At 44.6% G+C, this 18,020-nt stretch overlaps 1 protein-coding gene and 1 non-coding gene across 2 annotated transcripts in view; one reads left to right on the top strand and one right to left on the bottom strand.

Annotated features, from left to right (window-relative positions):
• Positions 1-2,987: 2,987 nt before the first annotated feature.
• ARK2C (arkadia (RNF111) C-terminal like ring finger ubiquitin ligase 2C) overlaps positions 2,988-18,020 on the bottom strand; it is a 96,228-nt gene continuing 81,195 nt past the window's right edge. The window contains exons 3-8 of the mRNA XM_056847822.1: positions 17,782-17,907; positions 16,898-17,027; positions 16,282-16,386; positions 11,019-11,114; positions 5,978-6,084; positions 2,988-3,124 (exon numbers count right to left, since the gene is read on the bottom strand). Of these exons, the coding sequence (XP_056703800.1) occupies positions 3,007-3,124; positions 5,978-6,084; positions 11,019-11,114; positions 16,282-16,386; positions 16,898-17,027; positions 17,782-17,907 (682 nt within the window). The 3' untranslated portion in view covers positions 2,988-3,006. The remainder of the gene's footprint in view (positions 3,125-5,977; positions 6,085-11,018; positions 11,115-16,281; positions 16,387-16,897; positions 17,028-17,781; positions 17,908-18,020) is intronic.
• On the top strand, positions 15,790-15,862 carry TRNAV-UAC (transfer RNA valine (anticodon UAC)). The gene has a single exon. It is a non-coding gene; the product is annotated as a tRNA-Val (tRNA).

The following is an 18,020-nucleotide window of genomic DNA, read 5'->3' on the forward strand; positions in this document are numbered from 1 at the left end:
GGAGAGTTTCATTTACTTCTAGGGTTGCCAACCTCCAGGTGGTGGCTGGAGATCTCCCGCTATTGCATTTGACCTCCAGGCGACAGAGATCAGTTCCCCTGGAGAAAATGGCCACTTTGGAAGGTGGACTCTATGGCATTGTAGCCTACTGAAGTCCCTCCCCTCCCCAAACCCCACCCTCCTCAGGCTCCACCCCCAAAATCTCCAGGTATTTCCCAACCCGGAGCTGGCAACCCTATTTACTTTCCCTCACCCTCAACTATTAATGCACTTGGGTGGGTTTCAAAATCCAGTTCAGAATTTTTATATATATTAAAATGTGTGGTTTTACGTAGCGAGATTGACTCTGTAAGGGTAAAATCCTGGATGATGGTTTGATTTCACATTGGTTAAGTTCCCTACCCCCACCCCCACCCCTAAGATCGGGGCACAATTGTAACACATTCCAGATTTCCCTTGTGTCTAGACTCTCACGGATCTTGCCATTTGGACTCAGGTATCTGCTGCGTCGTATCGCATTTCCACCGCTCCTATGGGGCTCAATTGGAAATATAGCATTTTTTTTAAAAAAAAAAGCAGCTTTAAAAAGTTTCAGGATGGTTTTCAAGCCAAATTTTCCTCTCTTTTTTGTTTTGTTTTTGTTTTCTGTCGCACATGCTCTTTTTAAACAGTCCCAAAAACTACAGAGTTCATCATTTGGAAAGAAAAATTACAAAGAGCTGGATGAAAAGCAGGAGGGGGTTGGTCTCTGTCCTTCCTTCACTCCTCGGGAGGTTGAGATGGGAAGGTAGAGCGGACGAGGATCCGACGGATCGTTTCCTAATTGGCTTTCCGTGCCAATTTAGGAACTGAAAGTAAAAAGAAGAACAGGCAAGAGGCGGTCTTTGGGGCCCCATTCTGGACATTTTTTTCGAGTGAATGGGGCTTGTGCTTTTTCTGTGTGTGTGTTTTCAAGAGAAGGCAGAATCCATTTCTTGTAGCCTATGCGACCCATCTTCTGACCAGTTATCCTTGAGCAAAGACTGTGAGTGTGCGTCGCCTTCTGCTAGGACAATGGGGGACTTGTCCAAACCACCTCAACTGATCCACAGGTCCAGATAAAGCTTGCTTTCTCCTCCCAGTCCACGGGGGCTCTGGCCAAACAGCCATCTGGTTGTAAAAGCCCACCTCCCTTCCAAAGAGCAAGTGGGGAGACTATCAGAATGGCCATTTTATGTTGGCGAGGCCGATGAAGGGGAAAGGATCAGATTAAGCGTCCCTCGTTCGCCTTTTCTGCAGGCTGGGGTCCCCATCGTGGTGCATGTGAGTGCCACGGCACCCGCCAATACCTTTTCCTGGTGCTCGCCAAATGTGTTTAGAAAGTGGGTGACGCCGAGTGGACCTCTTGCACAGCAGGGCTTCTGACTGGCCATTGGAGATTTGATTGACTGTGTGTATTTTTTTAATGCTGTTTTGCCAGCAGCTGCCAAAGAAGAAGAAGAAGAAGAAGAAGAAGAAGAAGAAGAAGAAGAAGAAGAAGAGTTGGTTTTTATATGCCGACTTTCTCTACCACTTAAGGAAGAATCAAACCGGCTTACAATCACCTTCCCCTCCCCCTCCCCACAACAGACACCTTGTGAGGTAGGTGGGGCTGAGAGAGCCCTAAGAGAGCTGTGAATAGACCAAAGTCACCCAGCCGGCTTCATGGGAAGGAGTGGGGAAACCAACCCAGTTCACCAGATTAGCCTCCGCCACTCATGTGGAGGAGTGGAGAATCAAACCCGGTTCTCCAGATCAGATTCCACCGCTCCAAACCACCGCTCTTAACCACTACACCATGCTGGCTCTCAAGCATCTTCACTGTGGCCACCACACGGTGTCAGAATCATAACAATGCCCGCAGGCTCAAAAAAGACTGGGTACCCCTGCTGTCGATGGGTTTTTGGTCCACTTGCAGAACAGCCCACAACCTAACATCCGCTGGGATTCATGAGCTGTAGGAAGAATTGGGCCCAGAGGGCGTGGAAGTTGCTCGTGAACACACCGTCTATCCTTTTTCTTGGAATTCCACCGTTCAGACACAGGAGGAGGAAGCAAGCGTCAATCAAGCCCTGTAACCTTGCTAACACATCCAGCACAGAAGATAAGGAAGATAGAAGCTTCTGGCAATCATTCCCTCCCCCATTTACCTCCAGTTCTCTCATTTCCCACATTTCTTCTTTTGTTAAAAAAAAAAAAATCATCTCTCTGCAAACTTGACTCCAAGTTAATAAACGCTCCACCCATCTTTTTCCCCCATCACAATGTAAGCAGGATTTTTCTCTTTTCACCTAAGCATGGGAAGAATTTATTCTCTTTGTTTCTCTCTGTGTCTCTCTCTGTTCCTCTCTCTCTCTTGTAATGTTTTCAGCCAGGCACCAAAGCAAGAAATCTTATGCAGGAAAAAAATTATCATTATTTTTTTTTTAAAAAAAACCCAACCCCCAACAAAAAGTTTGGTGCGGATTAAGGTAACAGCCACAAATCCACCACAAGATGACGGGGCACCAAGACGACATTTCTAAGCGCACATGCTCCAATAGCCATCCATGGAAATAGCTAAAGAACCCCTAATGCATTTCTACTTATTTCAAGAGGTATATATATACAATCCTCATGAGAAGCAGGATTGAGAAGCCATTACTAGAACACTATGCGCCTCCCTCCTCACAACTAACTCTTCCCGCAGGGCATTCTAGCTGCGTCCCCGCGCATTTCTCCGCCCCCGGGGCTGCTGGGATCTCTTCCTACCTCTAGACATTATAACCACCAAATCATCATCATCTTCATCTTCTCCTTTTTGTTATTTTTGTTCTTCTTCTTCTTCTCTCTCTTTTTAATTAAGCTGCAAACAAGCTTGCAGGCTTTCTTAAAAAAAAAACCCAAAAAAATAATCGAATGGCTCAGAAGGCAAAATTCCACTGCGTGGGACGTCAAGTGTCCCGGCGAGGACCGAAAAAGAGAGGACGCCTCCGCACCGGGCCGGTTTCAGCTGTCGGATCCCAGTTGGGTTTCAATGTCCACGCGGCAGATGGGGCATTTCTTGCTGGTCGCTAGCCACTGATCCACACACACTTGGTGGAAAAGATGCATACACGGCAACCGCCTGGAAGAGAGAAGTGGAAGGCCGGGGTTAATTCTTTAATTTTTTAAAATTGGTTTATTTTTCAACATATTATAAAACATACAGCAAAAGGCATACAAACCACACGACCTAACAATTCTGCCTGTCAATACATCTCTTGGACAAGTTACAGTATGAATAACTGGCATGGGTTTATAATCTTTCTAACCTAAACTGTTATAAAACTATTAGATGCTTACACAACATAATATTGATTGGTTAAAACTGCATTGACGTGCTATATATTTATCTATATATTTGCTGATATCAAAAGTTAGCTTATATGGTTAATTCTGAAGAAGAAGAAGAAGAAGAAGAAGAAGAAGAAGAAGAAGAAGAAGAAGAAGAAGAAGAAGAGGAGTTGGTTTTTATATGTCTCTACCACTTAAGGGAGACTCAAACCGGCTTACAATCACCTTCCCTTCCCCTCCTCACAACAGACACCCTATGAGGTAGGTGAGGCTGAGAGAGCTCTAAGAGAGCTGTGACTAGCCCAAGGTCACCCAGCTGGCTTCGTGTGTAGAAGTGGAGAAACAAATCCAGTTCACCAGATTAGCCTCTGCCGTTCATGTGGAGGGGTGGGGAATCAAACCCGATTCTCCAGATTAAAGTCCACTGCTCCAAACCACTGCTCTTAACCACTACACCACGCTGGCTCTCAGCAAAGAGAAGTTCGCCTGTAGAACTCTCTGCCACAGGAGGTAGCAAGGGCCGGCAGTTTAGCGGGTTTAAAAAGAGGATGAAAGGAATCTCACGGAGGAGGATAGGTCCATGAGGGAACACACATGAATGCATGAAGCTGTCATGTCAAGTCAAGTCAATACCTTTATTGGCATACTATGAAGCTGTCTTATACTGAATGACGCTCTTGGTCCATCAAAGTCAGTATTGTCTACTCAAAGTGGAAGCGGCTCTCCAGGGTCTCAGGCAGGGGTCTTTCACATCACCTACTTGCCTAGTCCCTTTAACTGGAGATGCCAGGGATTGAACCTGGGACCTTCTGCATGCCAAGCAGATGCTTTGCTACTGAGCCACAGCCCCTCCCCAGAAGCATGGATGAACCCCAGGGCTTTGACATGGTCTAGACTTGTACATGGTGCATTTGGCTTCTTCTGCTAATGTCATTTACATGTTGCCAGCACTATTTAAATATTTAAATTATGCACTGTGATTTGAATCAGATTGTTTTCCTATTCAAATTTCCCCCGAAAACCCACATCACCGATTGGAAGCGATGACATCAGAGTGGATGGACCAAGAGTCTGATTCAGCATAAGGCATTTTGGCCTTTCATGCAGGGGTGTTTCTCTGCGGTCACCCCCACCAGCTGCTTCGGGGCTTCCTTTTGATTATTCATGCCTTTCCCAACCACCCGAGGTCGCCTCGCTCTCCCCACGCGTTTGGTTCAAGAAGGCTTAGCCCTTGACCGATCCAGAGAGGCCGAATATCTGTGGGATAACGGGAGGCTTTGGGATAGGCTACAAATAGGGCTGCCAACTCCGTAGGGTTGCCAACCTCCAAGTAAAAGCTGGAGATCTCCTGCTGTTACAACTGAGCTCCAGACAATAGAGACCAGTCCACCTGGAGAAAATGGCTGCTTTGGCCACTGGACTCTATGGCATTGAAGTCCCTCCCCTCCCCCAAACCCCACCCTCATCAGGCTCCGCCCCCAAAATCTCCCACCGGTGGTGAAGAGGGACCTGGCAACTTTACGACTCCTGCAACCCTACAACAGGTTGAGCAATTCCTGGCGATTTGGGGGCGTAGCTTGGGGACGGTGGGGTTTGGGGTGAGGAGAGGCCTCTGTGGGGCATAATGCCCTAGTGTCCACCCTCTGAAGCTGCCATTTCCTCCAGGGGAACTGATGGGGTTACCAACCTTTAGGTGGCACCTAAAGCTCTCCTGCTATTACAATTGATCTCCAGCTCACCAAAATCAGTTCTCCTGGAGAAAATGGCTGCTTTTGAAGGTGGACCTTATGGCATAATACCCTGCTGAGGTCCCTCCCATCCCTAAACCCCACCCTCCCTAGTCTCCACCCCCAAAATCTCCAGGTATTTCCCACTCCAGAGCTGGCAATCCTAGGAAATGTTCTCTGTAATCTGGAGATCAGTTGTTATTCTGGGATAAATCCAGGCCCCACCTGAGTCTGGCATCTAGGGTTGCCAGGTCCCTCTTCGCCACCAGCGGGAGGTTTTCGGGGCGGAGCCTGAGGAGGGCGGGGTTTGGGGAGGGGAGGGACTTCAATGTCATAGAGTCCAATGGCCAAAGCGGCCATTTTCTCCAGGTGAACCGATCTCTATCGGCTGGAGATCAGTTGTAATAGCAGGAGATCTCCAGCTAGTACCCGGAGGCTGTACAAAGAGGCAGCACGTGGCTCAAAATAATAAACACCAATATCAAGAAACAACAATTGTGTCTGTCTTACTGTCAAATGTATTGAAAACGGACCACCAAAACAAGTGAAAAGTGTGTCAAAAAACACACACAATAGCCTTGTTTCTTGATATTGATGTTTATTATTTTGACAGTAAAACAAACACAATTGTTGTTTCTTGATTTTGATGTTTATTATTTTGACAGTAAGACAAACACAATTGTTGTTTCTTGATATTGATGTTTATTATTTTGAGCCACGTGCTGCCTCTTTGCACAGTTACCACTATTTTCAGCACAGGTTCCCTCTTTCTCCAGTTTAAGTACCTGGAGGCTGGCAACCCTACTGACCCTAGTTACCAACCCATCGCACGGGCACACGCACACACACACAAAAGAAATTGGGGGAGGGGGTTGTGCAACATGGCTTTGCCAGGCTCCCCTGGAGAATAATTATACCTCACATCCTCGCCATCTTCCAGCATCGAGAGACAGATTGTGCATTTCTCATCCGTGTCCGACTCTTCCCCCTCCTCCTTCTCTGCTTTGCTCTCCTGCGGTCTCCTCTGTGGATAAGAGCAAAGACATCGTCGGGTTAGCAAAGGCGAAGCCCGGCAGAAGCAGGGAAATCTGAACGGGCAGGCGCTTTGCCATCCCCTGCGCGGACACAGCAGGTCAGGGAAACCTGCCCAGGCGAATAAAAGCCCGCACGGGAGGGATGCCAAGTCTCATTACAGCCCTGCCTGTCTACGTGGGGCAGGAGCGGAGAGGCTGACGGATGCCTGTCGGCCTCTTGCCAGCAGGGAAGCATTTCGCGGCCGGTTCTCTCAAAACCCATAGCCCCCCACTAGGGTTGCCAACCTCCAGGTGGTGGCTGGAGATCCTGGGTACTCAAGGTTGGGTGGGATAAATAAAATGTACAGATGGTGAATGAAAATATAATTTATTTAAGGCACAATGTCAAGATAAAATTATTTCAAAAACTTTAAAACAGCACAATAGCATTTCCTAAGGTTGATAACTATCACTACATGCCAGACCCGTTTCGGCCTATTTGGCCTTCCTCAGTGGTCAATTGAAACCCAAGTAAAACATACACACATTTACAGATATATATACTTATACAGACAATATATATCAGACCAGGAATGTATATAGGTTGTATAATCTATTACCAGTTATTCAAACATCTGGTAAGATTGTCTCAAGTTGTCATACTGGGCTGTATAGGCCTCCCATATAAAATGTATGCAATTATCAACCTGGTAAAACAATGCCACGGCCCACAACCTGGCCGGAGATTTCCTGCTATTACAAATAATCTCTAGGTGAAAGATATAAGGTTGCCAACCCCCAGGTACTAGCTGGAGATCTCCTGCTATTACAACAGATCTCCAGCCGATAGAGATCAGTTCCCCTGGAGAAAATGGCCGCTTTGGCAATTGGACTCTATGGCATTGAAGTCCCTCCTCTCCCCAAACCCCGCCCTCCTCAGGTTCCACCCCAAAAACCTCCCGCTGGTAGCGAAGAGGGACCTGGCAACCCTATATTCCATATAGCTGCTTTGTTGCAGTTGAGAAGGCGAGCTTAGCCCCAGCTCATTCAAAATCCTCTCATGCATGTTTGGCTCTGAGACATATTTCTTTCAAGAATCATAACCTGCCAAAATCTTATACATTTGTATTTGAGGGCTCTCAACCAATTAATTTTTTTAGTTCATTAGCGACCTGCATTTTAAGCAATTAGTATGCTAACTATGCAATTGTAGATAATGTACAATTTGTACATCACCCAAGGCTCAGTACCAATTGCCTTTTTTAAATACTGAAAGAAAGCGTCAGATAATTTACAAGCTGATTAACAGAAAGCTACCAATTCTTGTTAGAAGGAAAGGTTATTTTATTTCTCCCTCTCTCTCTCTTGTCCTGTTATCTCCTTTCTGTATGGAGTTCAGGGCACCAGCCATGGTTCTCCCCTCTTCTGCTTTAACCTCACAACAACCTTGCAAGGTAGGTTAGGCTGAGACAGTAGGATATTAGTGCTGATTCAGATGTTACGAAATTCCCCCTAAAGTAAACCTGCAAAGGCTTTTAAGTAGTGACACTCAGGCTTGCAAAAGTGTGCTACTGAATGGCTTTAAATTGAGCTTACTGCTTCCTCAGGTGGCAAGTGGCAACATCTAGAGCAGGTATCCCCAACCTTTTCAAAAGCACCAGAGGTTGCAAAGCATGGATCTAATCACTTGTAGCTACTCCAAAGTTTCACAAAATAGTAGTAACGTCAAAGATGCAATTAAATTGCAAACATGCATTACAGCATACAAATAACGAGCAAACGCAAAAAGCAAAAGTGCTGATAATATAACATAAAACCACAACAGTGACAGGTTTGCACACATGAAGCTGCCTTACCCTTGGTCCGTCAGAATCAGTATTGTCTACTCAGACCGGCAGCGGCTCTTCAGGGTCTCAGGCAGAGGTCTTTCACATCACCTACTTGCCTGGTCCCTTTGATGCCGGGAATTGAACCTGGGACCTTCTGCATGCCAAGCAGATGCTCTACCACTGAGCCACAGCCCCTCCCGGCTAGCATCCTGTTGCAATATCCTGTTCAGACTGTTACTAGCTATCATCAGAAATGAAGTAATTATCCTTTATGACACATAAATAATATGAGACAATGAAGCCATACATTCAATTGACATGTGCAGTATAGACAGCTATGGGCTGATGGAACCTGGGATTTTCTGCATGCCAAGCAGTGCTGTGCCATTGAGCCACGGCCCCTTCCCAATGACTAATAACCATTTATGTACCTTATTTTGTCTAATTCCTATGTAAAGACAATGGAATTAGCAGCCATCATTGTGCCTGGTGCCAGTAAGGAGGGGAGGGGCCACGGCTCACTGGTAAAGCACCTTTTTGGCATGCAGAAGTTCCCAGGTTCAATCCCCGGCATCTCCAGTTGAAAAGACCAGGCTGTAGGGGATTTAAAGACCTTTGCCTAAGACCCTGGAGAGCCACTGCCAGTCTGAGTGGACAATCCTGACCTTGATGGACTGAGGGTCTGATACAGTATAAGGCAGCTTCAAGTTCTCAGCTTAATCGGTAGGGTTACCCACATCCATGTACTAGCTGGAGATCTCCTGCTATTTACAACTCATCTCCAGCCAATAAAGATCAGTCCACCTGGAGAAAATGGCCGCTTTGGCAATTGGACTCTATGACATTGAAGTCCCTCCCCTCCCCAAACCCCGCCCACCTCAGGCTCCACCCCGAAAACTTCCCACCGATGGCAAAGAGGGACCTATTAATCGGTCTGTCCTGAACTGACTGCCCATCAGCTTCCTTGGGTGCCTCCAAGTTCTAGCATTATGAGACACCTTCTCCATCTACTTCTCGGCCACGCCCGAGAGGGGGCATAGCAGAACTAGCCTTGAAGGTTGGCCTGCCATTCAGAAAAGTTGACCTTCAAAATATATAATGTAAACACACAAGCCGCTAAAATAGGAAGTGCTTCTCAAACTTAGAAATATAATACAAATGCAAAACATGCAGGAAAACCCATCTGTCATTCCATTCAGTGATAGGAAGATCCTGGATGCGCTCCTGAAAAAGCTTACAGCGCTATCCTGAATACTCGCTTCCGCATTCAGTGTGTAAATCACGGTGAATGCTTTTAACAGCTCGACACTAAACCCACAAATCCATGGCTCACTGCATGGTAATGCTGCTAAAAGACCCAATATGAGTTCCAGCATTTCCAAAATCTTCACATCTGTACCGTCTTCACAAAACCCCTTTCAGCTAACAACCTTCCCAACAGTTTAGGTCAGACAAGAACGGAGAGATCTGCGATTAGGTCTCCCAACTGTTTAATTTTATTTTATATCAAAGGATTGGGGGTCACACATGAACACGTGAAGCTGCCTTATATTGAATCAGACCCTATCAAAGTCAGTATTGTCTACTCAGACTGGCAGCGGCTCTCCAGGGTCTCAGGCAGAGAGGTCTTTCACATCACCTACTTGCCTAGTCCCTTTAACTGGAGATGCCTGGGATTGAACCTGGGACCTTTTGCATGCCCAGTAGATGCTCTACCACTGAACCTCCAGCCACAGTCCTGCCATCCTTAGTGGAATGAATCCACAGGATCCTAACTGAGATGCTCCAAACTAGATCTGATTGGCCTGGAATTATAGGATTTATCCAAGACCTGAATGAGTAGGGCTGCCAGCTCCAGGTTGGGAAATACATGGAGATTTGGGGGTTGGCGCCTGAGGAGAGCAGGATTTGGGAAGGGGAGGGACTTCAGTGGGGTATCTTGCCATAGAGCCCACCTTCCAAAGCAGCCATTTTCTCCAGGTAGGTTTGCCAGGTCCCACTTCGCCACTGACGGGAGGTTTTTGGGGAGTAGCCTGAGGAGGGAGGGGTTTCGGGAGGGGAGGGACTTCAATGCTATAGAGTCCAATTGCCAAAGCAGCCATTTGCTCCAGGGGAACTGATCTCTATCAGCTGGAGATCAGTTGTAATAGCAGGAGATCTCCAGCTAGTACCTGGAGGTTAGAAAATTAGTACAGAAACAGGCAGATAACAATGTGTAATAACAATAGTGTATTAAATGTAACAACGTGCTACCAAGCAAATATACAACAAAAAGTCTATTAGTCCAAGTACAGTAACAATCAATCCGAGGTCGATGTCTTCAAATGAAGAAGGGTAGAAAGGGATACAATTATTTCAATTCTTTTTCAGTCCCGTTTTTGTGCAAATATGCATATATTACAATAAACAATCTATCATAAATATTTTCACAAATAACTTGAACAATTTTAAATAAAGATATACTTACAAATATTGATGTCAAATGTGTTCATTTCAATATAAGCTTCTGTAGCTCGAATAATTTCCATAAACTTTTAACTTTTAAACATTACCCTTTTAGGGATCTAAATTGCAACCATATATATTTCTTTCTTAGTTTCTCTATTCCAACATCAGGATATCCATTGAAAATATTTATGCTAGATTGTTTATTGTAATATATACATTTTGGACAGAAACAGAACTGAGGAGGAACTGAAATTATCGTATTCCTTTCTACCCTTCTTCATTTGAAGACATCGACCTCTGATTGATTGTTACTGTACTTGGACTAATAGACTTTTTGTTGTATATTTGCTTGGTAGCACGCTGTTACATTTAATACACTATTGTTATTACGCATTGTTATCTGCCTGTTTCTGTACTAATTTTCTAACCTTAGGTATAGGTACAGAGGTGTTGTTTTTTGATTGCTTAGTACCTGGAGGTTGGCAACCCATGGATAGCCCTATCCTCCACGAACATGTCCACTCCCCTCTTAAAGCATCATGCATAAGCATCACGTGCCCCAATGGCAACTGTCCTACTGGATCCAGGCCACGGTTCCTCTGCTCCTGACACCATCTCCCAGGGCCCAGCAAGCGCTGGAAGTCAGGTGTGCTTTTCCAATCTTTTACCTTTTTGTACTTGTGCGGGAAAGTAAACCGTTCGATGGTGTTCTGCACGGCCCCCCTGTTCACGCTTCCTAGCCTGTCTTCCAGTTGCAGCAGCTCCTGAAATGAAAAACACCACGGGGTGAACGGGGGTCCTTTTCCAAGATCAGCCGCTGGAACATGGGCAGAGAAGAAGCAGCTTGTGGGACATCTGGATTTGGCCCTTTGTAAACCAAACAAATTTAAACCATTTTTTTAAAAAAGCAAACCTGCAATTTGTCTAATAAAAATGTTTTCAAAAGATATGTATGAGAAGCATAATGTTCTGATAGGAAAGTAATGAATTATTGATGATACTTATTGTGTTTATAGATCTGTATCTCAAATAAGATGGAGGTTACTCAAGTTGAATCACTGTAAAGTAATAATAGAATTTTGAACTTGACTCATAGTAGAAATATAATTCAATAATTTTTAAGCAATACTATAATTATTTACTCAAACTACCTGAGAAATTATCTACATTCAAGGACATCTACAGATATAATGTGCCGATATGTATTATTTAATTATCTTACCATATATTGCCTACTCTTGTACTTACTATTGAATTTTTTATCTTCTTCCAACAATATGTTACTTATTATATATATATATTATGTTATCTCTAAAGGAGACTTTGGCATGAGTCCTTCTATATCATTTGTAGTAATCTCAGGGTTTTTTGTAATTTGTCTCATGTTTTGTTTTTATTAATATCATATAATAAAAATAGAAAATAAAAAGATTTTTATTTTATTTATTTTATTTATTTGTTCAATTTATAACCAGCCTTCCCCGGCCGAGACCAGGCTCAGAGTGGGGAACATCAAACATATCAATATTAACAATAAAAGTAATAATTCTAAAATTAAACAATAAAACCCAATTAAAAACCTTAAAATCTTATATATATATCTACATAGTACCTAGTAATCTAGTACATAGATTCTATACTGTACTGCTATGTCTGGAAGTATTAAACAAATTATTTTGAAACACTGGAACATAGTCGGCTCTATTGCTGGCTGTGCTATGCCACCCATTATAGGCTACAGGCATACTTTGTTTCTTAGGAACAAACTGGTACACACAGATCAGATGATAGAATTTTCCCCTCCATCTGTAGTTGTTCATCATAGATGAGGGTCATGTGCAATGTGTCCCTTCTCTTTACCAGTCAAACGTTTCACATATGAAAATGCTGTATTTTGTTTTGAATTAAAAATGTTCACAAATTGCAATTCTAGCAATGTCATTTATGCGATTATTTGCCCCTGCCATTTGATGTGCATAGGAAAAACCACCTGAACCCTAACATTGCATATAGGAAAGCATCGATCTCGAATAAGAAATAACGTCCTTCAGTCTCCCCTGGTAGAACATTTCAAATAGTTAAAGCATGCTGACACCGATGTAAGATTGTTTTGTTGTTTGGCAACTTCAACAAAAGGAACATACAAAAGTGAATGTTGACAAGATTTTTGTCCAACAAAAAGCACACTTTATTAGCCTGTTCAACATGGTGGATTCTTTAATGTGGATGGTGAAACTGACTAAGTGGGAAATTATCACAGTGTATGATGCCATAATACATGGTGGTATATATTATGTGGAGCCGTTAGTTTCTTTGTAAATCCTTTGGTAAACGTTTCTTTATACTTTTGGCCATAGTGGCTGCAAGTACCTGGAGGTTGGCAACCCTAGTTATGTACGAAGCAAGTTGTAGCTTTATTCTAGAGTCAGTCTGGGATCCATCTCACACAGAGGCAGCTGACACGACAGCCGTTGGGGACCACCCCCCTACCCAGAATTAATTCAAGAAATTTAATGATTCCCGTTCAACTAATTCATTAGGTGGGCTTCCAGCAATGTATCTGGATCTCCCAGATTAATTTTGATCAAGCTCAGACAGATGCAAGTAACCGTCCCTCGACAACAATTAATTCAAGAAAATTAATTATCCCCCTTCCTCTAATTCATCAGCGGGAGTTCCAAAAATGGATCTCCCGGATTAATTTTGACTCCCTCCCCCCATAGCTAGGAGGCTTTTATCCCCCAAAGCATGCTTGGATTAGGACTAGCTTTAATTTTCAATTTTTGGCAGTAAAATTATGTCTGGGCTGTACCGTCTCTGACTCCAGATTACGGGGCGGGGGGGGGGAGCTCATGGGTTTGTTTGTTTGTTCATTTGTTTATTGCATTTCTAGCCCACCCTCCACAACCAGCCTCTAGATGTGTTTGACTACTCCTCCCTTTAAAATATTTCCTGCTACACAGGAAACTATTAAGAAGAAGAGCTCTAGCTTTACAATCTCACTGGCATGCTTGTTTTCGATGTGGAGGGAATATTTTACCCCTCAGAGAGCAATGGTGTGGTCTAACCTTAGGGTTGCCAACCTCCAGGTAATTAGCAAAAAAGAAAAGAGCATAATACCGTCAGGTTTGGAAACTGACACGGGAAGAAATCAGTACAATAATACAAAATGTGTATATTGTGTTTTAAAACATTTCAACAAGTACAATGGACTACAACAAGCGACAATAAACGATATATACAAAATATACAAAACATGTTTGATGCAGTTTATGAATAGTACAGTCTATAAATAGTAGAATCTTCTTAGTATATAGAAAAGTATTTTAAAAAGTCCATCAGGTACATGTATAAATGATCACAAAATCTTCATTAAGCATGATGGGTGGGGGACGGCCGTTTCAAGAAAATTTCTTCAGCCCCATTTCCAATCAAGTATCCAAGCTTAATTAAATTGTATATATCATCATGAAGTCAGTTCACCAGTTCACACTTGAGAGTATCCTACGGGAACTGGTGAACTGACTTCATGATGATATATAGAATTTAATTAAGCTTGGATACCCCACCCATCATGCTTAATGAAGATTTTGTGATCATTTATACATGTACCTGATGGACTTTTTAAAATACTTTTCTATATACTAAGAAGATTCTACTATTTATAGACTGTACTATTCATAGACTGCATCAAACACGTTTTGTATATTTTGTATACATCGTTTATTGTCACTTGTTGTAGTCCATTGTACTTGTTGAAATGTTTTGAAACACAATATACACATTTTGTATTATTGTACTGATTTCTTCCCGTGCCATTTTCCAAACCTCCAGGTAATAGCTGGAGATCTCCTGCCATTACAACTGATCTCCAGCTGACAAAGATCAGACCGCCTGGAGGAAATGGCTGCTTTGGCAATTGGACTCTATGGCGCTGAAGTTTCTCCCCTCCCCAAACCCGGCCCTCTTCAGGCTCCACCCCAAACACCTCCTGCCGAGTGGCGAAGAGGGACCTGGCAAATCTATCCAGCCTCAAGGTCTGACTTGAAGCTTCAGGGTTTTCGCTTCTTTCTCATGTCTCCAGGCAAAGGAGTAAATTTTGAGGAGGAGAACAGGACAGACGCCAGAGGGCTGGCTCTTCTTTGGGGGGCATTTTTCTCTGCTAGTCTCAGTCAAAATGGTTAACTGGCTGCAGCTAGGCTTACCAGGTGCCTGCTAATGGCAGGCGAATTCCTGGTAATTCTTTCTGATGCTCGCTGATGCTATCTGGTCAGTGAGTGGAAGCAGGCCAAAAACCTCCCACAGTTCAAAGAGAACTGTGACTAGCCCAAAGTCACCCAGCTGGCTTTTTGCATAAGAGTGGGGAAACAAACCCAGTTCACCAGATTAGCATCTGCCGCTCATGTGGAGGAGTGGGGAATCAAACCCACTTCTCCAGATTAAAGTCCACCACTGGTCTTAACCACCACACCACAACAAAACTTGTAGCAGAATTCTCCCCCCCCCCCCAATTCAGCCCTTGGCTCTTAATTACCATATCTCTGCTGACAATGTTCAGTTATTTTTTGCTCTTTCCAACCTGTCCTGGCCTCCTTTTCTTATTCTTCATCTGTCTCCTTGATATCTCCTTATAGCTGCCTGTTCATTCTTTGAAGCTAAACCTTTCCAAGCCCCAAATTTCTTGGTCCACTCCCAGACTTTTCTTCTGGGTTTATTTTGTCTGTTTAGCGATGAGATTGCCATTTCTCCTTCACTTCAAACTAGAGGTCCTGGTGTTATTTTTAACTCTTCTTTTTCCATCCTTCCTTTTCACAGTCATTAGCATCTTATTATTATTATTATTATTATTGTTGTTGTTGTTGTTGTTGTTATGAGGTAGGGCCCTTCAAAAAGTGTTGCAAATTATCCAGCTTGCTCTTCATCTCCTCCATGATCTCCTACTGCAGTTTCCAACTGGGAATGCTCTTTTTTTTTCTTCATGCCTACAGATTCCCCCAGGTCTGCAGAAACTAGGGTTGCCAGCTCCGGGTTGGGAAATACCTGGAGATTTTGGGGGTGGGGCCTGAGGAAGTCAGGGTTTGGGACTTAGTGGAGTATAATGCCATAGAATCCACCTTCCAAAGCAGCCATTTTCTCCAGGTGAACTGATCTCTGTCACCTGGAGATCAGATGTAATCCCAGGAGATCTCCAGATACCACCTGGAGTTTGGCAACCCTAGAAGAAACTTCCCCCTTCTTTGCGGCTGGCCTCACTGTGTTATTTTGATGATCCACATGTGGGCCAAACTCTTTTATATTAGAGCAGGGGTGTCAAACATATGGCCTGTGGGCCGGATCGGGCCCCTTGAGAGCTATTATCTGGCCCGCGAGCCAGCCGAGGCAGCCACACCCCTACTCTCGGTCTGGGTTGGTGAGGCATGGCCCGGCCCAACCAAGTGTGGTTCCATAGTGTAGTGGTTATCATGTTTGCTTTACACGCAGAAGGTCCTGGGTTCAACCCCCAGTGGAACCACTTGGAATTTGGGGGGAGCATCTGCTTGGCATGCAGAAGGTCCCAGGTTCAATCCCCGGCATCTCCAGTTAAATGGACTGGGCAAGTAGGTGATGTGAAAGACCCCTGCCTGAGACCCCGGAGAGCCGCTGCTGGTCTGAGTAGACAATACTGACATTGATGGACCAAGGGTCTAATTCAGTATAAGGCAGATTCATGTGTGTTCATGTGACATTTATGTCATATCCAGCCCTTGTAACAAATGAGTTTGACACCCCTGTATTAGAGGGTTTATCATCTCATCCTTCTCCTATTCCCCTGGAAGACAAGACTGTAAAAATGTGACAACAATCAATAATCCTAGTTTATTTAGTATTATACCCACAAAGGCTGAATTAAGTTCCTGGAAAAAGGGTCTTGTTTAATGCCAGAAGACTTACTTCATAACTCTCTCTCACGGCAGACGTGTGTCTGTTTGGATTCAATCCCTGAAGAGTGAGAAGCTGAAGTTGAGGATATGGGTAGTTTCTGATATCATGGATGACCTGAAAGGTGGAGAAACGTTGATTAAAAAACCCAAAAAAACAGAATGTCACACAAGTGAGGAGAACTGAGTACCTGCTGTTCTTTGGCCCTGACCTGGATGGTCCAAGCTAGCTCAATTTTGTCTGATCTTGAGAGCTAAGCAAGGGACACACTGGTTAGCACTAGGGTTGCCAGCTCCAAGCTGGGAACTACCTGGAGATTTTGGGGGTGAAGCCTGAGGAGGGCGGGATTTGGAGAAGAGAGGGACTTCAATGGGGTCACTTCCAGCGTGACCCAGACGTGCCGGCATCACACCGGGCCAGTGCTAGAGCATCATCATGTAGCTACAACGTTGCCGTGCCCCTCCCCTTGTTTTGCCAGCCTGTTTTGCCCACCAAACAGATGAGCGTTGGCGGGCTTCAGCAACAATTACCAGGAGTTTGCTTGCCATTAACAGGCACCTGGTAAGCCTACCTGAAACAATTTTAGTGTGCGACCAACAGGCCTCCGATGCGATGCTTTTTCGCTTACCATTTGTGTTGAGGATGTGCTTCGGGGGAAATGGTGTATCCTTTGAGTAGCTAAGTAATGCTGATAATGCTGCGGAACGGGCCTCACTTGGAACTGATTGTGAGTCAAACCGGCATCGACACTGAGGTCCCTGGAAGGAAGGAAGCCAAACCAAACATGACCTTCCATCTTGCTTTTAGGTCAAAACTGAACACACCGAGTTTTCACCCCTTGTTGCTAGGAGCTGGGATTTACTTTACTTTCCCAACTGTATAGCCAACTGTTTGCTATAGAACTGCCAACTTTGGTCTCTTCCACAGCTCCATTGCCTTTAAAAGCTGGATAATCAGTAATCAGGGCAAGCCGTTTTAGGCACTACATCTGGGTAAGGTTGCCAACAGCTTAATGGGCTGTTGGGGTTGCCAGGCCGAGGCTGGCAACCAGCAGGAGGATTGGGGAGCAGTAGGGTTACCAGGTCCCTCTTCCCCACCGGCGGGAGGTTTTTTGGGTGGAGACTGAGGAGGGCAGGGTTTGAGGAGGGGAGGGACTTCAGTGCCATAGGGTTCAATTGCCAAAGCGGCCATTTTCTCCAGGTGAACTGATCTCTATTGGCTGGAGATCAGTTGTAATAGCAGGAGATCTCCAGCTACTGCCTGGAGGTTGGCAATCCTAGGGAGCAGGGATATGGGGGTGGCATGTGATGTTAACAACATGACCAACATCACTATGTCACTTCCATGTACAACCCAGACATGACAATGGGTAGCTCTAGGAATTGCCTGAAACTCTACGGTAAAACCATAATGTTTCCAGCAAATCCTAGAGCTATCCATTGTCACTTCCTGTTGTGCCTAGAAGTGACGTACCAGCACAGGGCCAGCAGCAAAAATCAAGGAAAGGCTTACCAGTCCGTTCCTTCCGCTAAGTATCTGGGCTGAGGCCCCATGGGTTGAGGCGTCTGGAGTTGATGGCCAAATTCGAAGCCTGGATGTAACCGATGAGGTTGGACAGACATACGCTCCTGAGTCCGCCTGCAGGATCCAAGAGGGAAGCAAAGATGGAAAGTTCTGAATCAGTACGACAGTAATGCTGACCTCTAAACAAAGCATTCAAATCAGTTGATTCAGAGGTTGAGCAAAATAGT

The sequence above is a fragment of the Euleptes europaea genome, chromosome 4 (genome assembly GCF_029931775.1).
Source record: "Euleptes europaea isolate rEulEur1 chromosome 4, rEulEur1.hap1, whole genome shotgun sequence".
Lineage (NCBI taxonomy): Eukaryota > Metazoa > Chordata > Lepidosauria > Squamata > Sphaerodactylidae > Euleptes > Euleptes europaea.